This window comes from Mirounga angustirostris, unplaced genomic scaffold (assembly GCF_029215605.1).
Source record: "Mirounga angustirostris isolate CCGP_5_RB_7025 unplaced genomic scaffold, mMirAng1.0.hap1 SCAF_10, whole genome shotgun sequence".
In the NCBI taxonomy this organism is placed as follows: Eukaryota; Metazoa; Chordata; class Mammalia; order Carnivora; family Phocidae; genus Mirounga; species Mirounga angustirostris.
This window is the reverse complement of record NW_026991718.1, coordinates 39,822,202-39,843,266: the sequence shown is the minus strand read 5'-3', so window position 1 is coordinate 39,843,266 and position 21,065 is coordinate 39,822,202. Positions and strand designations below refer to the sequence as shown.

Below are 21,065 nucleotides of genomic sequence, written 5' to 3'. Positions count from 1 at the left end.
GCCTTCCGAGGAGAGAGAGGACACCCGGGGAAGGGCAGCCATGAGCGGACACCACCGCGGACCCTCTCTCTCTATCCCCTCAGCGGAGGGGACCTGCATTCTCCTCACCACCGCTGAGATCTCTGCCAGGAGGGGGCGCTGGTGACCACCATCTGGAGGGAGTGGGGCGAGGCATGGGTGTGTTTTGGGCTGAATTCCTCAGAATGTGTCTGTATGCATAGGCAGGGCCTTTAAAGAGGTGATTAAGTTAAAATGAAACTGTTGGGGCACCTGGGTGGCTCAGTTGGTTAAGTGACTGCCTTCCGCTCAGGTCATGATCCCAGGGTCCTGGGATCCAGCCCTGCATCGGGCTCCCTGCTCGACAGGGGACCTGTTTCTCCCTCTGCAGCTCCCACTGCTTGTGCTCGCCTGCTCTCTCTCTCTGCCAAATAAATAAATTAAATAAATAAATAAATAAAATCTTTAAAAAAAATAAAATAAAATGAAGCTGTTAAGGTGGGCCCGGATCCAATCTGACTGGTGTCCTTGTAAGAAGAGGAAATTTAAACAAAGAGAGACACTGGGATTGTGTGAGCACAGAGGGCCGCCATCTGCAAGCCAGAGAGACAGACCTCAGGGGAAACCAAACCTACCAACACCTTGATTTGGGACTTCTGGCCTCCAGAACTGTAAGAAAATAAATTTTTGTTGTTCAAGTGCCCAGTCTGTGGCATTTTGTGATGGCAGCCCAAGCTGACTGGTACCGAAGGGGAAGGAAGGGTCCACAGGGCCATCAAAATGAGAAATGAGCAAATCTGGGGGGAGAAACAGCTCAGGGAAAGACAAGGAAGGGGCTTAGCTCCTGCCCCCAAGATGGGTCTCACAGGCACGTCCTGCACCTCCAGCCCCTCTGACCTGACATTATGACTGATTTCTCCATCTGCCTCCCTGAAACCTCCCAAATGCCCACTGGAAGGGCACTGAGCTTTAAGCCTAATCTCCCCTCCTGGGGCCCCCAGGACCATGGAACAGTCTTCCCTTCTCCTTCTTCTCTGCCCCAAGACTGCTGAGGAAAAGGCCAGTATGGCTTCTGTTGCCCAAAGGGCCTGGCCGGCCAACCCATGTCTGACAGAGCCCCAGCCACAACAGGATGCCAGCTGAACCGGGTGCCAAGTGGCCAGACTGGGAAGGGGGTAATAGCCATGCTGGGGGCCTCTGGAGCCCCTCAGGGAATAGCCCACCCTGGTGCCCAGGCAGCCCCATGGGGGTCTCGGCCCCCCAGCTGCTCCCCAACCAGGATAGAAGCACAGGAAGGTTACTTGTTGATGGCTCGTCCAGCGGGGGCGTGTTCTACCTCATAGCCTTCACGCCGCAAGACATCGAGGACTGTGTTGTTGCCAATGAAATGACCTGCAGGAAGGAAAATGATCAGAAATACGGCAGTTCCCATGATTACCCCCAAACACACACCCCATGTACCCCCAAACACACACCCCAAGTCAAACAACCCTAGCAACCCCCCGTCCCTTCTGTACAGCCCAGGAGAGTTCCAAAGAGTTCCTGCAGTCAGGCCTCCCAACCGCCCTCCACGCAGGCAGGGAGTGATAAGCCCCACTGCAGAGCTGAGGACACAGAGGATCAGAAGGGTGCAGTGAGCTGCCCAGAGTCACACAGTAAGGAGACAGCCTAGACACCAAATCCCATGCACCTCTGAACGCGGTGTTAACAGTCCTGACCATTCTCCTCATTTATACAAGCCAACCACCTTGAGACCTGAGCCCCCTTCTGTCCAACACATAATGATAAATGCACAATCAAAACCTCCATTTAGGGCGCCTGGGTGGCTCAGTTGGTTAAGCGACTGCCTTCGGCTCAGGTCATGATCCTGGAGTCCCGGGATCAAGTCCCGCATCGGGCTCCCTGCTCGGCAGGGAGTCTGCTTCTCCCTCTGACCCTCCTCCCCTCATGCTCTCTGTCTCTCATTCTCTCTGTCTCAAATAAATAAATAAAATCTTTAAAAAAAAAAAACCTCCATTTAGCAGAAGCCATCATGGCTGGAAACCTCCACCTGAATTTTATTTCACTTTTTCCCTTTTAATAAAAAACAACAAAGATCAAACAGATAAGCTTATAGTGACATCTTAAAATCAACATTTTAAAGGCCAAAAGTAGCTCTTGGGATTAACCTTCATTCCTTTCAGGTTTTTTGGGTTTTGTTTTTTTTTTTAAGTAGCCTCCACACCATGGAGCCCAACACAGGGCTCAGACTCACAACCCTGAGATCAAGACCTGAGCTGAGATCAAGAATCAGATGCTTAACTGACTGAGCCACCCAGGAGCCCCTCCTTTCAGGTTTTGACGCTCAGAACTGACATGTCCCTCTCTGTGACAGTGTCTGGCACTTTAATGTCCTAAATGGCTCATTAAACTGTAGCAGCCTATCATGTTATTGCGCAGAACTTTAGAGGGATCGTTATCTCACTTTAAATTGGAACACAGGTAACACAAGTTCAGGCCATCACACGCTAAGCAGCAGCAGAGTCTATGCAATTTTGACACCTCAATATTCAATAACCAGAGACTGGGACAGCAAATTAAGTTACATCCACGCTGCAAGAGAGGCGACAGGCTGTCTGTGGGTCTCTCCCGTGTCCTGTTCCCACAGCTCTAGGAAGCAGGGTGAACCTGGATCAGCCTCTGGGAGCCTGGGGAGCCCGAGGGCAGTGACTATGGCAGAAGGTATTGGGCCCTACTATGTTCTTGGGTTCAACTGTAGAGGCTATATGACCCCAAGATTGATGACAGGCAACTGGCTTAGATGAAAGGGACATTGGCAAGGCCCAGATTAGCCCTGGTGCAGAAGTGCACACATTATGCCTGGGCGCCCGGGTGGCTCAGTCGGTTAAGCATCCAACTCTCGGTTTGGGTTCAGGTCATGATCTCAGGGGAGTCTGCTTGTCCCTCCCCCTCCCCCTCAGTCCCTCCCCCCGCCCCCTCCTGTGCATGCGCTCTCTCTCACATACATACATACATACATACATACATACATACATAAAGACTATGCCTGGACTGGGGAGGGTGGGTGGCCACCAAGCTTGCGGAGTACTGCTGTGACCCTCACTCCCCCAGCCATTACCAAGCCCACACAGCAGAGAGTGACCACACAAATAAAGTAGCTAACAGTCACGGAGCATCACGAGGTGCAGTGCTTTACACATCACTTGATCCCCCACCCCAACAGTCCTATAAGGTGGGTGTATCATTATCCCCATTTTACAGGTAAGAAGAGGCACAGAGAGATCGAGCAGACTGCATCTCAAACCCCAGTGGTCTGGCTCCAGAGTCCACGCTCTCAACCAATTAGGAAGGCAAACAATATTTGTCAAGTGAACGAACGGCCCCCATTACCAATGCTTTCTCATCACAGAACCAAGCTATTCTGTTTGACTTAATTTTCCTCCTACTCCAAGAGTGAGCTCCATTTCTCATCTCTAAATCTTATCTCCAGACCCCCACAGAAAAAGTTGCTGTTTGCTTTTAAACGCTGGTTCTTTCAGTTTGGGGTTATCTTCGCTTTGCAATTAAAAGTTTGCTAACCACAGATTTTGTAAATCTTAAACCAGTAGGGCTAAGTGTCAGGAGCAATTTCTGGGGTTCCCTCCGGTTACCACAGCCTTCAGAAGGCCCGAGGAGAAATGGATTCATGCGGTGGAGAAAGCAGCCCCGGGAAGAGAACTCAGCACTAGCGGCTGCCCAGGGCACTCCCGAACCCCAGCGGCTGCGAGGCCTGGCCCCAGCGCTGCAGGAATACGACGAGCTGTGCCTGGAGGATGAGGCTAGCCCAGATGCTGCAGTCTCGCCTGGGCCATCTGTCCAGCACAGTCCCCATCTGGAGGGCCTGCCCCACGATCTGCTCAGATCAACCTGCCAGCCAACCTGCTGCCCAGCCTCACACCACAGGGTAGGCCACTGTCATCTCAAAGTATCCGCCTTCCCCCCAGCACCCAGTGCCCCGCTCTCCACCACTGGATGTCAGGAGCGGAAAGCAATCGAGTCTGGCTTCTACCTCTCTTGAGAGCGTCCTGTGGTGCTTGTCCTTTAGTCTGCTAATATGGGGTATTATGTTAATTGATTTTCAGATGTTGTGGAAAAGGTCCCCCAAAATACATCTGCATCCTAATCCCCGGAACTGTGAATGTTATCTTACGTGGCAAAAAAAAAAAAAAAAAAAGATTTTGCAGATGTAATAAAGCTGAGGATCTTGAGATCAGGTGATAATTATACTGGACCTCTCACTCTGCCACTCTGGAAATGCTTCTCTCCAACCCCCCATTTTACTGGTGAAAAAAACTGAGGGAGGTGACTTGCCCAAGTCAATGAAGCTAGTGAAAGACTTGAAAGGAGAAAGCCGAGGCCAGCAAATGGTCTGGCAAATGTCTGAAACTAGTTCTATTTAAAAGCATAAAAAAATACTTAGTACTAAATCTAACAAGTGACTTGCAAGATGTACAAGGAAAACTAAGGAATTAAAGGAATTAAAGAAGACCTAAGTAAATGGAAAGATTCATGGTCATGAATTGGAAGACTTGATAAATATTGCACACTACCCAGCCTCTGGCATTTCTGTCTTTAATTCTGGAGGGTGCAAAGCTGTGATAAAATCACTCAAGAAGAGGAGATAATTTATTTCAAAAGCCCCACAAAAGGAAATCATTGTCCCAGTCTGTTTCCTTGTACACTGTTAGCAGTTGGTAACAGCTGATCTATCAGCCCCAGGCCTTCCACCTGGGAGGCTCATAGTCAGAGAGGAGAGACAAGACATGACGAATTTTAGGGGAATTAGTTTAAAAAGTGAAAAGGGCCAGAAAGAAGCTGGGAGTAAGTGCTGAGTTCAGAAGAGAGAAAAATGCCTTCCCAGCTTCCAGGGGAGTGTGTCATGAGCACCATGTGGAAAGAGAGCTCTCTTGATGTCACAGGTACCAGCTTGCCCAGCCAAGTTCCAACCATGCTGGATACTCGGGCATCAGCCGGAGCCACTTGGCGAGTGAACGAAGTCCAAGGTGTCTGCCACTCAGCTCACCTCCTACCAGGCGCCCACCCCAGCATGCCCTTCGTGGAAGGAGCATCAGAGCGCAGCGTCCCAGCAGAGGTAACCTATGACTCACCAGCTCCAAAGGCAAAGAAAAAACCTTTGTCAGGGAACTCTTCCAAAAGGGCCTTCACCCGCTTCCCCATTCTCTCATTCCGCTTGTAGATAAGCTCCCGGCGGAAGTAGCTGTCGATCTCCTGGGCAGTCACACGCTCCTGAGGTGGCAGCGTGGCATTAATGAAATTGGGAACCTCCGCCAAAAGAAAAAGAAAGAGAAAAATTAGGGGCAACAGAGTTATGAACGAAGTTGCTTAATTTGAGTACAAAATCACCCAGCCTAGACGGTCAAGCTGCTGTCGGGGGAAGGGGGAAGACAGACATACCACTCTTGGGGGTCTCCTCCCTGCTACTTCTTCAGACTGGGATATCATTCTCTGTAACCCAAGTGCAAACATATTAAATGAAGTGCACTGAAAGAACTCTTGGGCTATTTTAGACAGTGCTTCTGTTCTATTTAAATGAGAGTGCTTGGCGCCATGTGTTTATATAAGGAGACCATATCTTGGCCTCAACACATCCATGGTTTGTACTTGTTGGATTCACACATGCTTCCTTTAGGAAAATAATTTTACATAAATACATAGTTTAGAATCAATAAGTATGACTCTACTACCAAATATATGGAATGCCTATAACCATTCAACTGTTAGTTCTAAATTCCATACATGGGCATTGTAATTACTTCTCCAATTCCCAAGTCTCCCTCTTGCTTTCTCCAATGTTCTTTACCCTCCTGGCAAATATTTCACCTGGCTCTGGCACTCATGCTAGCCAGCTGCAGTATTAGGGCTAACAACAGGGTGCTAGGACACCAAAACTGTGACGATCTTGCCGCAGAGGCCGCAGGTGAGGTGACACACGAGTTCTCTCCCCAGCCCATCTCGGTCCCCTCCTCCCGGGCGCATGCTCTCTCCTCTACCCAGGGATTTAACGAGGTTAACCATTCACAAGGTTTACTCGGTTATAAAACAGGGTGTCTACACTGGCTGCTTCTCCCGCTTGCAGTAGCCACTCAAAGGCCTCCTGAACATCCTCACTCTGGAGCGTAGCCATAATTTCCATTTCACCGACAACAGATCCCCTTTTGCTATTTCCTTGAAATGATACTTTTTTTCATTTTCAAATCCAAAGCCCTCATCTACTACTTTATCATCTTTTAAAAAATCATGTCCTCTATGTGGGATCCTTCTGTCCATTTCCCCCAGTCCCTTCTCTTCAGCACAGCACTTCCTTTGTACCAGCCGCCCCCCACCCCGCGCAGGCAGCCCAGAGTGTGCAGGGCAGCCTCCCACTGCCATCCTGCTCTCCCTTCTAGATGCCGAACGTGCCCTGCGACCTGCACCCCTCAGCCTGACCAGCCTGGCCCGCGTGGCACGGCGGCAGGCACATCCTCAATACCCCACACCACCGGTGGGGGTGCTGTGAGCAGGACAGGTATGAGGAGCCGCGTGGAAGGAATGCATAAGGCCCCTATTCCTGACCGCCCAGCCAGGTGGCCCATTTGCCCATATAACTTCCAAATCCCCCGTCCACATTAGCTTTTCCTTCCATTTCACATTTTGATGTCCCAATTGACCTTGACTTGTCTCCCCACTCCCCCAACAACCACCAAGAGTGCCCGTAAGAGCTGTCATCACCATAAATTCTACTATTCCTTCTTTTTTTTAATTATTTTTTAATTTTTTATTGTTATGTTAATCACCATACGTTACATTAGTTTTAGATGTAGTGTTCCATGATTCATTGTTTGTGCATAACAACCAGTGCTCCATGCAGAACGTGCCCTCTTTAATACCCATCACCAGGCTAACCCATTCTCCCACCCCCCTCCCCTCTACTATTCCTTCTTTAGTGCATTCCTTGTTTTCCCCTTCCCCTGGCTTGCTTTGCCCGGGTTTTACTTCCACCAGCCCTAGACTCTCCGGAAAGCTCATCATATCTTCTGACGCTTGCGGGGCTGACGCTGGATCCAGCCTCGACTGTCCCTCTCCCCAGGCTGCCATTCCTTGTTCACCGCTTATATTCACTCACATCTCCTTAAGACAGGGTGCCCAGATCTAACAGACCCCCAGCATCACTCACACCCTCCTCCCGCAGGAGGACACCGGTCCTGGGGCTGGAGACAACACATTCCCCATGTCAGCAGCTCAGCTGGCACTTGCCACCACCACATGGTCTTGGTGGGGGGAGGGGAGGAAGCCATGGTTTGTCCCCTGGGAAGCTTGTTGATAAAAGAGTAACAAATATCCTTGTAGGGAGGCTGCATTCCTCTGAGCTTCTTTCCCCTTGACAGCCCATAGGTAAAACCTATCTCGCGTGTCACTCACTGTCCCATGTGTCCCGTGTGTCACCTGTCCCATGTGTCACTCACAGCACCAGCTCAGCCATGGACACATCCCAACCCATCGTGCTCGCGTGTTCCTAGAAGCCACCGCTAAGCTGCCGTCGAGGTTCTGGTTCACCATTTCCCAGAAGTGCTGCCTAAGTCAGCCAGGGGCTTCCGCACTAGGATCCCTTCCCCGCTCCGGAGGCCGCCCCGGACCATGAGGCCTGCCGCTGGATCCCCTGAAGCTTCATCCTTTGCCTGGGATCCGAGAATTAACACTCATCAACGCAACCTCCTCAGTTCCCACGTATCATAAAGAATACCTCTGTTAGCTGCGGCGTCTCCTTCAACATCTAAACCTGTCCGATTTTATTTCTGGAGCCCTTGATGACCTCGATCCTTTGTACACAGAAGGTCCAGGCGTCAGCAGGTCAAGTCTTTATTCTTGTGCTTAAATGCATGCTGAGCTGGATAGAGGACAAGGGCCCTCACCTGGGAGCTGTCATGGCTGAAGATGATGGAGCCGAGGTCCCCACAGTTATAGTGTTTGATGAGATCCTCCGTCGTGTAGGGGATCTGAAGGCTGCCTGCTCGAAGGCTCTCCTGCTGCAGGAGGGTCTGGTTCAAAGCAAAGATGACCTATGGGGAGAAAACACAGGGCCCTTTTAAGTTCACTGATACCACAATCATTAGCTGCCGTCTTCTTTCTTTTGTCCAAGGTTGGCAATGGCCTCACCTCTGCGTCTGTTGTGTAAAGACATGGACACTGCTGCTAAAAAAGGGAACACAAATCCCCGGGTGGTGTCCAAAGAAAAGGAGGACAGTCCTGCCCAAGTTGGCCCCTTGTGGGTCACACTGGAGGAAGTGCCTTAAAACGGACACAGACCACCTGCAGCTATCCCATGAGAGTCTCCAGGAGGTGAAGAGACCAGAGAACGGCTTGAGATGAATGTCTGAAGAAGCTGGGGAGGAAAGGCAGGAGGCAGTGGGGACACACAGAGAGGGACATACCGACGACAGCTTCCCTTACGCGAAGGACTGGACAGGAAAATATACACAACATCCACGAGTCCGTTCTAACCGTCAGTGTGGCGTGTGCCACCTAATGGATTCACTGGGTCGGTGGGACGTTAATAGAAGTTATGGAAAAGTGAGAAACGAGGGCCAAACAAAATCAAACAGGTTTATCGGGACGAGTTTCTCAGAGTCTCTGATACACTCATGTGAGCTGTGGTTCTTCCCGAAGGGAGACTGTTTCCCAAGTTTATTTGAGGCATATCTCACACGAGAAGGGTTCGCTGGCACATCCTTTGGGGAAATCCAGCCTCGAGGAATTTTACAAAACAGTGGTTCTCCGTGGCACTGGAGAGCTGGGACAGAGGGGGAGGTGGGATTCTGGCACGGCTGGGCGGCGGGGGGAGGGACTGGGGCTCCTGACAACATTGAAGATGCCATGGCACTTTCTCTCCCGCTCTCCCCAGGTGTGGATGCAGACATATCACCTTCGGCAGCTGCCCTTCCACGTGCTGCCCCAGTCATCGGTGTATAGATACTGCCTGGCTGGAATATTCCCTACCCATTTGCTGAAAAGCACACAGGCGGGGTCCATGTGAGCACTCTGTGAGGTTTTCAGCAGGAAGTTTTCAATTCTCTGGAGACAACATATTACAGGTCTCAAGTCAGCAGATGACCCTACGCAGCCCCAACGCCCTTGCTGCCTCCTGTCACACATCCTCTTCATTCTGAGGGCAAAGAGGCAGGGGGACTTGGTGACTTGCTTCCCACAGGCCACAGCGGCACACATGGCCCTGTCTCCCACGGTTACTCTAATACTGGCTGTCCCCGTCCTGAGGATTTAAGCAAAGGCGGTGGGGGCAGGTCCCTCCGTAAAATCCCCTCCTCTCCTCTCCAAATGTCCCCCTCTGCTCTGTTGGGCCTGGACCTTCTGGGCCATGCCCTGTCCCCACCCCTCTACTGATGACATGAGCTGACAGATAGATACACCCAGGTGCACATCCACAAATTATGGTCTAAGTGAGGAAACTCAGTCTTCCACAAAGATGAGCCTCTGGATTCTAAAGCCACACAATTGGGACCTCTCCACAACCACTGGGAATGGCTCAATGACTTCTTCGAATTAGCTGGAGGAACAAAGCTTTGGAGAGGAGGGGGAGGGGCAGAATGAAGCCCCTCTCAGGTCTGCCAGGCCCCAGGCCAAGGTCTCACACATTGTCTCTCAATGTCTCCTCCAAAGCAGGTTCTCAGGCTCTGCTTAGCTCACAAATACATGCTGATGGATTCTGCTCTTCTCCTAAAGCCATTCAGGACAAACCCAGGTTATGTGTTGCTGGCCGACCTTCCTCCAAGAGTTTCCATTGACTTTGAAATGCTTTTCTGGGGGTGCCTGGGTGGCTCAGTCGTTAAGCGTCTGCCTTCAGCTCAGGTCCTGATCCCAGGGTCCTGGGATCGAGCCCCGCATCGGGCTCCCTGCTCGGTGGGAAGCCTGCTTCTCCCTCTCCCACTCCCCTGCTTGTGTTCCCCTCTTGCTATGTATCTCTCTGTCAAATAAATAAAAAAATCTTTAAAAAAAAAAAAAAAAAGAAATGCTTTTCTGAAGGTGTTCTTGTATTTAGGTATTTAGAGAAGATTGAGCCACCATCCTGCAGAACGGGCGGATCTGCAAAATGAAGAAGACTGTGTGGCCCGCCTGGCAGGTTAAATCAGGCCTTTGTTTATTCAGTCCCTTTACAATGTGGTCAAATGTCATTTACCCTAAAGACATTTCACCTGTCCAACAGGTTTCCAAAGCCTCTGCTGGGATGTTTATCTTTGCTCCTTACGTTTACTTTTGATGATCAAGCTCCATGCAACCAGGGGCAGGGCCCTGAGGCACTGCTGGAGGGGCCTTCTTTGGGGCCAAACCCGGGGGGGCCCTCTGTGTCTGCCTCTGCAGCTGTAGGAGGTGCCTACCCCCTCGTTCTCTGCACGCAGTCTCGAGGCCCCAGAGCAGGAGTGAGGGAGCGCAAGACAGAGCCACAAAAACAATACACAGCCCCAGACTCAGCCGGCTGAAACCATGGAGGTCCAGGCCCCGCTTCCTCAGAGACCTACTGTGGCACCTTGAAAGGCCCCACAGTCTGACAGGAGTCATGACTGTTGGTCACTTAGGCAATTCACTCTCCTTGCTGTGCTTGGCAAAGTCGGAGCCAGTCTGAGAAATCTGGGGTGTCAGGACGTGACTCACAGATTAGCAAACTCCTCGGAAACAGCTGTGTTCAGTCACGTTGAGCACAGGGGTCTCTCCCAGGAGGTTGATCCTGATGGAGCGTTGTCACTGACCTAGCCTCCCAGCGTTGCAGGATCTCACCTGGCGCTGTTCCTGTGCAGCCTGTCCAACTGAGAGCCGAGGCAGGAGAGCAGGAAGGGAAGGCAGGGCAAAGGAGCAAGCACAGGCGGGGTGGCCCCCTCACCTCATCCCTAACCAACTCCCTGCCATCCACCCCTCCTCCTCTCTATTCCATTAGTCCCTTTCTTTGGAGACTCTGCTAACATTTTCTCCTGTGTTGTCTTAATTTCCTGGGGCTGCCCATAACAAAGGACCACAACCTGGGAGGCTTAAGCAATAGAAATGTATTGTTTCACAGTTCTGGAGGCCAGAAGTCCAAAATCAAGGTGCTGGCAGGGCCACGCTCCCTCTGAAGGAATTAGGGAGGGATCTGTTCCAGGTCCTCTCCTAGCTTCTGGTCGTTCCTCGGCTTGTGGCTGCATAACCCCAATCTCCACATGGCACACTTCCCATGTTTGTCTGTGTCCAAATTTCCCCTTTGTATAAGGACACAGTCATATTGGATTAGTGCCCACCCTAATGACCTCATCTTAAATCATCTGTAAAGACCCGATTTCCAAATAAGGTCACATTCTCAGGTCCTGAGGGTTAGGACTTCAATGTAAGGATTTGGAGACACAAGTCAAAACATGTCAGTCTCAGCTTACTCTTCTCTTAATAGTTCATATGAATATGGTAAAAGTTTCAAACAGTACGAAGAAAAAGAGCTCCCTCCTATTCCTGTACCCCAATCCCCCTCCCTAAAAACAATCACTGAGGCCAGTGTCTTGTGTATTTTTCCAGGGACAGTCTCTGTGTGTAAAAGCCGACAGATAGACGAATGACACATGATAGACAGAGAAATGTAAAGCTATCTCCTCTGCTTTTCTGTTTGTGCTCCTTTGGCCCTGAGGCACTCAAATAGACGCCTTTCCAAGGACGAGTACTGAAGCCATCCACTGTAATGGAAGACAAAACAATCATGGGATAGAAAGCCAGGGTTTGGCAAACAGGGCTATCCTCCACGGTTTCTGAAGGACATGCAGCCTGAGACTTACCCTTATCCTTAAGATAACATTAGTGACTACAGCAAATCACAAAAAAGGAAAAAGGAAATTTCTGACTGCAAGAAGGGACAAAAATGAAGGTTTCTACAGCCTCTCCAGGGAAAAAGCAGGCTGGATGCAGAAACCCAGGATCACCCCAGAGGTGTCCCCACTGCCCCCAACCCAAAGCTGTCCTAGTGTGGCAGGATCGTCGAGCGCAAGGGCTGAGAAGGAATTCTCGAGATGCTGTACGGTGCAACTTAGTAGGTGTATTTAAGTAGCGCAGGGATGGAACCCACAGGCACAGGGAGCTGTACTTTCGCTGTAGGAAGCTGGTAGTTATATACTTAGTGCTCACGGGGGAAGGTGACGTCCGGGGAGTATGAGATCATCAATGTCTTCTTCGAATTTACGCTCATAAAACTACTTTCGCGGGATTTCTATGGTGCTTATAATTCAGTTCAGGATTAACTATCAGTGAGATTTACAGGCACTCACAAGACCCTTTATGAATGTAGCCACCAGCACGTACTTGATCCTTATTGAAACTATGCAGGCTATAGGTCAGCCTTCTGGGCCAGAGGTGAACCTGTTTCAGCTTCCCTCATCACCAGGACCTCTGCTCTAGGCTCAGGCTGACACAGGCAGGCCCCAAGGAGAAATCCAGGCAGAATTCCACAGATGAAGATTTCAGACAATCCTACAAGGACTCAGGTTCATTTCTCCAAAATCTCAGATGAGCTTTCTCCTCCAGATACCCATACGGCGTGATTTTCCCAGGAAATCTTCTAAGCCAGTGTCTTCCAAACCACAGATGGCAACTCATTATCTACCACTTCATTGTTGACATAAATCTCAGCATGCTCTCCCCACTGCTCTGGAGCTTGCTTATTTCTTTTAATCTTGAGTATCCAGGGGCGCCTGGGTGGCTCAGTCGTTAAGCGTCTGCCTTCGGCTCAGGTCATGATCCCAGGGTCCTGGGATTGAGCCCCGCATTGAGCCCTGCATTGAGCCTCGCATCGGGCTTTTTGCTCAGCGGGGAATCTGCTTCTCCCTCTCCCACTCCCCCTGCTTGTGTTCCCTCTCTCGCTGTGTCTCTCTCTCTCTGTCAAATAAATAAATAAAATCTTTAAAAAAAAAAAAAATCTAGAGTATCCGTCCATACAGCGGAGCCACCCAGAAACCACCAAGAGCCCGTGCAACCGCCCCCTACAGGCACCTTTTGTAACTACAGCTACGCTAGCCCGAACCGCCACCTACATTCACCCGCAGGTGATTCTATGTGCCGGCCTGGCTGGGAGTCACCGACGGAAGTAAGTCAGGGCTAGAGCTTCAAGAACCTGAAGAAATGAATAGCAAACACATCCAACTCTTTAAAATGTGAACCGTCTCCAGAGAGCCGCTGGTGGGTGCTGCCCTGCAGTCAATTCCTGGCTCAGTTCTCCGAGCCTGAATGCCAGTTCTCCGCACCACAGTTTCTGGAGTCTGACTTATATCCTCACCAGGAAGGATGTGGGCTTTGGGACCAGCATGCTTCTGAAACGTAATTGCTTCTACAGTTTTTTCATGCAAACAAAACTCTCTGTGGCCGAACCTAGAAACCACCGCCTAAAACAACATTTCAGAAGAAATCCACGTTCTAAATTCTCAAGTCCAGCTTTTGGACTGCACGGGGGATGTTCCAAGAATTATGCCTCCCGTATGGTCACTGTCTTGCCAAGCTACTTGGGCTGATGCAGAACAATAAATTCTCTTAAAAATTCCTGAGTGGCGGGCGCCTGGGTGGCTCAGATGGTTAAGCATCTGCCTTCGGCTCAGGTCATGATCTCAGGGTCCTGGGATCGAGTCCCGCATCGGGCTCCCTGCTCCTTGGGAGCCTGCTTCTCCCTCTGCCTTTCTCTCTCGCTCTGTCTCTCATGAATAAAAAAAAAAAAAAAAAAACTTAAAATTCCTGAGTGGCAGATACCTGACATAGATCCCTGTCTTTTTGCCTGAGGGCCAAGCAAGAGGCACTAGGGAAAAGAGGACGAGAGGCAGAGGAGGTAAAGCACCCGCAGGGGTCAGCACAGTCATTAGCCTTATATACTCCCATCATAATTATAATAATAATTACAGCAGCAGCCCCTCCCCACCCCGCACGTCAGCAGCCAGTCCTCTGGGAAACGGAGCTGCCTTTGGGGAAGAAGATTTGGCCCCCGGCCTGAGGGCTGCCCCCTGGGAGTGGGACAGAACAAAAGGGTGTGTGACGGCAACAGGTCACAGAGGGCAGTACAGGATTAACAAACACCCAGTGGAGGGGGCGCCTGGGTGGCTCAGTTGGTTAAGCGACTGCCTTTGGCTCAGGTCCTGGAGTCCCGGGATCGAGTCCCGCATCGGGCTCCCTGCTCAGCGGGGAGTCTGCTTCTCCCTCTGACCCTATCCCGTCTCATGCTCTCTCTATCTCATTCTCTCTCTCAAATAAATAAATAAAATCTTTAAAAAAAAAAAAAAAAAAAAACCACCCAGTGGAGTCTAGGCAGACGTGGAAACCCCCGAGAGAGACGGGCCATCACGGTCACTACCTGGCCCCCGAGCTACACTTCGCCGCGCCACTGAAAATCGGACGTGCCAAGGGCAGCGCATCTGTGTTACAGCATCACCCGGCCCACAGCAGCCACACCGTGGGCACGCTCGGCACCTGGCGGGGGGCGCTGCAGCAGCCAGGGTACAAGGAGAGCGGGTATTCAAGGACATGTCGTTGTTTGAGAGCAACGTTATCCTGAGCAGCAGGAGAGAAGTGACCGATGTGCGCACCCACATCCCAGATGGCGACCATGGGCATGGCCCCCATCAGCCCACCCTCCACGACCTAGCGCCACGCTGCTGGCCTGACCAGCCACAGACCGAGAAAAGGATGCTACACGTGCCACCAGGGGCCAGCAGGGGCCACCAGGGGAAGGAACGAAAGGCCCCCAAGATCTTAGAGCTAAGCAGGCTACTTCCCTTGAAACCTGTCGAGATTTCTGTCCTTGACCCCCTGAAACCGCAGCTACCCCTGAAGCTTGCAGCCAGCCATTCCTGCTATCTTCAGGGTACACAGGAGGACTTCTTACCTGTTGGGAAGAACTCATTTATCTCCTGAGGCCACCCGTGGAGGGTCCTGGCAGAACTCGGGCCAACCCAACTGGGGATACAATGGACATGCCTGGGTCTATGACGGAGGACAAGCAGAGCCCCGTGGCAGGGCTCTGCAAACACACAAGGAGACGGGCTCAGAGCGCTTTGGGACGGGCCCTCGAAACCTTTGTTGTTCTCTCTGAGGCTCCCTTGGAAGATGCGTTACGCTTGGAAGGGCTCAGGGCCAAATAAGCCACCACTGGGGGACTTGCCACCTTGGAGAGGTTCCCAGTGCTTCTCAGGGTATACCAAGCTCTTCTTTTTGAATGCCTGCTCTCTCAAGTCAGGTGCCCTGCTCTACTGTGGGACATTTTCAACTATTAGAAAGTCCTTTCTTCTTTTTGAGCTCCCTGTCTCTCTGTGATTGCCATGTAGTCATTTTTGTATATATCGATACAATGTGTGTTTCCATACATGCACAATCTGTTAGCAGCCATCCACACAGAAAACGCATGTGTCCTACTTCTAGGAACCTCTCCTACAGGAATACTAGCACACGTGTGCAACATAGAAGTGTACAACGATGTTCCCTGGGGAACTGTAATATTGCTCTCCTTGGCACTGGGACTTTTCAATCAAAATTGGAATGTCCATGTAGAGGGGATTCCTGCATTAAAGGGGAGACTGCACGTAATGACCTCAAACACTCTTCCACTTGGAAGCATTTGATTTGCTCCATTTCAGAAAGGGAGGGGAGCAGACCCTTCTGGTCTCACATTCTGTCTTCTCTGTCTTCATTGTTTCTCCTCCCCTTGGCACAGGCCACAGAGCTCCATGGAGAAGGGAATCAGGTCAGGCGCCCATCAGGAGCCTCCATATGGTCCCTGTGCTGTCTGAGCCACCTCCCCTGCTCATGCTAGGGTGAGGGATCCAATGTACCCCCAAAAACCTCTGTTCATGGAAGGGCCAGTGTATCCACCCTGAGCACTTACTCCTCTGTAGTCACGGGGCCTCCAGGCCCTGCCAAAGGGGCAACGACAGGGGCGGTGGCAGCTCAGGCAGCCACAGGACCACAGAAAGAGCTGAGTATGGCAGCAACCAAATCCATAAGCCCGGGACAGACGATGGAGCGATGGCAGGAACAGCCAGCAGGGGTCCCGGAAGAAGCACGGCCAGCACGACCAAGCACGACCATGGCCTCAGAGAGTCCGAGCATGGTAGTGCAAGCTCGTCCTAAGAGGCTGCTTCCAGCACGTCACCAGGAGCCAGTCCCACCCCAGAGGGCAGCAGGAGTGTGGCAACTGCAAAGACAACCAGTAAGCCCAACGTAGAAACAGCTAAACGTCCAGGGATCATCTCATTTGGGCAGAGTAAAGGCTCCATGAGGGAACGGGATGGAAGCCAGAGTCGCCCGGGCCAGCGCTGAAGCCCAGAAAGACAGAAGGAAAACAGAGGCTAGAGCTCATGGTAGAAGGAGCTCCCATCACCACACGACAAGTGTAAATCCCCACAGGTCAGGCAAGACAAGTCAATCCAAAGGTCATCTCCATAACCAGCCATAGAGGCAGCAGAGGGGGTGAAAAAGAGGATTTTATGGGTTGACTTTTCTCCCCCCAAGAGATATGTTCGTCCTAATCCCCATTACCTGTGAATGTGACCTTTTGGAAATAGGGTCTTTGCAGATGTAATCAGGTTAGGATGAGGTCATTAGGGTGGGCCCTAATCCAGCGGGAATGGTATCCTGACAAGAAGGGGAAATGTGGACAGACAGACACCCACAGAGGGAAGATACTGTAGAGGCGCATGGTGAAAAAACAGGCGTGTGATGTTGGAGGGATGCATCCATAAGCCACGAAAGGCCAAAATTGCCAGCAACTACTACAAGCTGGATGAGGCAAGGCAGGCTTCTCCTCTAGGCCCTTCAGAGGGAGCATGGCCCTGCTGACCTGACATCTTCACTTGGGACTTCCAGCCTCCAGAAGTAGGAGAGAATACATTTCTGTTGTTTTAAGCCATCAGTCTGTGGGACTTTGTTAGGGTAGCCCTAGGAAACAAATATAGGGGCAACAGACCCCGCTCCTGCCCTCACCACAGCCCTACCAGGAAGGATCTAGGGCATCTCACAAACAGGAGGAGCCAATCTATGGCTAGGTCAGGTTCTGCAGGTGAGAGACCCAGGTGGGTAGGCTCTCAAAGAATTTGAAGAAGCCAGTCCTACTACAAAAACGGTGGTCTCATCTCTTGGTAGAAGGAAATAGCGTGTCTAAGGCTGTGCTGGGGATCGGCGAGGGGGTCATTGTGGAGCCAGCAGAAGGTGGCAAGTGGCTGGAGATCACAGGTATCTAATTCCTGAGACCAAGAAGACAGTAACCTTTGAAGCCAATTAAAGAGGAGTCAGAGAAGGAAGACCGAGGCTCATAGAAGAGTCCCAAGAGAGTCATCTCAGCTTTCCTTCCTATAGTTTAATTAAATAGAAAGGAAAACCATAGCTAATGGGAATGAAACTCACATGTGGGTTCTAGGAGACTACTGTGAGAATGTTTATAGCGAAATAATTTGGAACAGCCAAACCCTGGAAACAGCCCAAATGTCCATCAAGAAGAGAACTACAAAATTGTGGTAGATGCCACACAACAGTGAAAATGAATAGTAGCCACACACATTAGCATGGATGAATATCACACAATTTGGGTTAACCAGCAAGACACAGAAGAAAATATATAGTATAGTTCCATTTATAGAATAATTCAAAAACAAGACCAAACACTATGTTGTTTAAAATACATATTTGATAAAACGGTAAAGAAAAATGGTGACTCCAGGTAAGGAATGGGGAGTTTATATGGAGCAGTTACCCTGTAGCTGGGGACAGTGGGAATCAGGATGAACAGAACCTAAGCTGGTTTAAATCATAAGGAAACAGACTCGGACACCGCAGAAAGCCAAAAGCAGAGGAGCGTAGTAAGGTCAGGGCTCCCCTGGCCTATGCACCTGCTCAATTTTTGGACCACCCTTATAACTAGAAAATTCAAGTCAAGCCAGGGCAAGCAAACACCTCTGTTCTAACCTCTCCTCTCTTCCATCTATTTGGGCCAACTTAGGACACATGCTCACACCTACACCAATGGGAGAAGCCAGAAGAATTCTGCATGCTGATTGGCTTAAAACCAGGATCCTGAGCCAATCACTGACAAGATCGGCTCCAGAACAAATTACTGACAAGATCGGCTCCTGAACCGATCACTCCAAGACAGACACTTGGAATAAGGGCATGTAAGGTGGCGAACTACTGGATTCAGAAATAAAACTCAACCCCCAATGCTGCCCCGGTTTCTCCTGCTAGCGTGACAAGAATGCCTAAGAATAAAACGAGGCAAGAGGAACCAAGGGTGTAAACATGTATCAACAGGGATGGGGTATAAGAGGGTACTGAGTAGGTACAAATAAGCCCAACCACTTAGGGTTGTAGGAGCAAAGGTAACCGCGAGCTTCTATCAAAAGTCTGTTATGCACTGGGTCCTCTACAGAGGTTCTCTAGTTTATTCCTCACTACAATGATGTTTGTTTCATCAACCCTATTTTACAGAGGAGGAAACGGACTCAGAAAGTTTCAGTATCTTGCCCCAAGTCAAAAAGATAAGAAATGAGGAGGGAGCCAGGATTCAATCCTAGATCCATGGCCTCCTAAGTTCATGCTCTTTCCAGTGAGAAGCTGGGTAGAAGAACAGCAGGATGGCAGCAAGACCAGCCTTGACCTCTCCAGGGTGTCTAAAGCCTACTTCTTCCAAGGCAAGGCCCGACTGCTTAGGACCCATGCACCTCTGAGCAAGGACATGCAGTATACCTACTTCTCCTGAATGCCCTATCCTGGTTATAACGGTACCACTCAGGTAAAAAGATTCAGAGACAGCCTCAAAATCACTCTCTGCGTCTATTAACAAATGCCCCTCACCCAGAGATCACTATGTGAGGTCAGTCCTCTTATTTCAGACCCTCTCTCCTGCTAGGCAGATGAGAGATGCCAAAATCACCATGCTCCCTCCTCTCCCAACTCCCTACCCAAACCACAGCCCCTGAAGGGACAGCCCTACATAGGACATGTCTGTCCACTCCCCCCCAAGCCATGCCCATGACAACTAGGTGGACGTCCTGTCAATGACACACAGCACCATCAACCTTATGGCCAAGGAGTACATCGACCCCACAGAATAGACTCAAAAATCATCCACAAGCAGAAAATCTCTAGGCCAAATGCCAAGTGCTTTGTTTTGAGTATTGGTTAAGATTTCAAGAAGGGTAAGAAACAGGAAGAAAGGAAGAACTATTGGAAATTATTACAATTAGCATAGAGTTTCTGAGAGCACAGAGACTTGAAGGGACTTTCTTTTCCCCCCTGGAAACAGAGTGAGTCAGATGGATGTCTGCTTTCATATTGTGCTTGCTTATACTCTCTTTTAAAAAAAATATCAGTCCACCCCAAAACATGTCTTATTAGCTGCATACTCTTCTCCATCCCTCCAATGACACATACTCACCCCATCTGCACTGTCTTCAGAAAAGTAACAAGCTTACTACCGGACAGTTTACTCCAGTGTTCAAATGCCACCCTTCCTTCCTGCTACCCGCCCCCACCCCCTCCCGCTAACACCCCCCACCACCACCATGTCTCCCCTTCCGCTCTCCCCTTGCCTCCCTACAGCCCTTCTCTCTCCCTTTCTTTCTAGGCTGTGGAAAGAATCGATTAAGCTCCCTGTCCAACATTTGCAGCATGCTTCTTTCTCTTTCCTGAGACTTCTTCAGCTGTGGGGAGACCCAGGTCCCAGTTGGGGCATTGTTGCGGGAGCCCATGGGCTGAAGGAGCAGGCGAGGGGGTTCGAGTCCGGCAGATGCCTGTTTTGTCAAAGACAAAGGCCCCCCATCGAGCCTCTCCACTTTGCAGCACTTTCATCCCCCTCAGATCAGAGGGCTGCTGTGCATATGAAAGGCACCGCCCATTATGCGGCTCACATTAGCCCCGCACCACCCCACAAGCCTCCCAGCTCTGTGAACAAAGGGGCTCGCATCTGTTCAGGCGCAGGCCTCACCTTCTGGGGCGGTGGGCTGTTGTGTCTTTTTTCTTAGTTCACTTTTGAGAGCCATTCAGCCCCTTGTAGTTGGAGAGCAGTAGGGGAAGGTCTTCCTTGTCCTCAGAACATTCCGCCCTGATATTGTTTCGAGGCCCCCTTGAGGATTTCTGGTCCTTGCCTCTCCCATCTCACCTGGGTATCCAGGCAGTGGGGATGTCCTCCTCAAGCTCATTTATTTTCTCCCTTCCAGCCACTCTGTAAAACCCCTCCTCCTCCTCTACCTGAAAGGAGTCTATTCCCATGGAATAGTCTAGACTGGCCCCTCAAAGCAAGATGGTGAGAAATTCTGCTTCTTTTCTTGTCACGTTAATACACGCTGCCTGACATGGGAGGTAAAGCCTCCACACACTTCTTTGGACACTGAGCTCTGCTTTCCAGGGGGTTGGGAGGGAAAGCGCCCCTAAGAACTTGGACCTGGGCTCTTCACAGCAAAAAGACTCAAGCATGAGGATGACAGAAACTTTGGTAACATTCCAACCTGTCCTTTGGTAAGTTGTCCTTTTGTAAATGATGGTGGCTCCTGAAGAGTCCAAGAGCACATAGAGAGGCCTGGCAGAATGCACCAGGCCGACCAGGCCGACCAGGCCTTCCCTCTCTTCTCTGCCTGCCACCCCCTCAACACCCTCCACGCCTCTCCTCTCCTTCTCTCCTCGGTCAGGCCTCCTGCCCACTCTCTCTCCCTTCCACCCAGTCCGCATCCTGCTCTGATGTCAGATGGGCCTCCTGTCACAAACTGAACTGTGCCACCCACCCACCCCCAAAGTCATATGATGAAGCCCTGACCCCCAGTGTGACTGGATTTGGAGACAGGGCTTCTAAGGAGGTATTAGGGTTAAATGAGGTAATAAGGGTAGGACCCTGATCTGATAGGACTACAGTCCTTATAAGAAGAGGAAGAGAGGGACACCTGGGTGGCTCAGTCAGTTGAGTGTCTGCCTTCGGCTTGGGTCATGATCCAGGGTCCTAGGATCGAGCCCCGCATCGGGCTCCTTGCTCAGCGGGGAGCTTGTTTCTCCCC

General features: G+C 50.7%; 1 protein-coding gene across 1 annotated transcript in view; it reads right to left on the bottom strand.

The window, feature by feature from the left end:
* TRABD2A (TraB domain containing 2A) overlaps nt 1–21,065 on the bottom strand; it is a 50,854-nt gene that overhangs the window by 6,037 nt on the left and 23,752 nt on the right. Inside the window, exons 3-5 of the mRNA XM_054509748.2 lie at nt 7,947–8,093; nt 5,145–5,319; nt 1,299–1,389 (exon numbers count right to left, since the gene is read on the bottom strand). Coding sequence (XP_054365723.1) covers nt 1,299–1,389; nt 5,145–5,319; nt 7,947–8,093 — 413 coding nt within the window. The remainder of the gene's footprint in view (nt 1–1,298; nt 1,390–5,144; nt 5,320–7,946; nt 8,094–21,065) is intronic.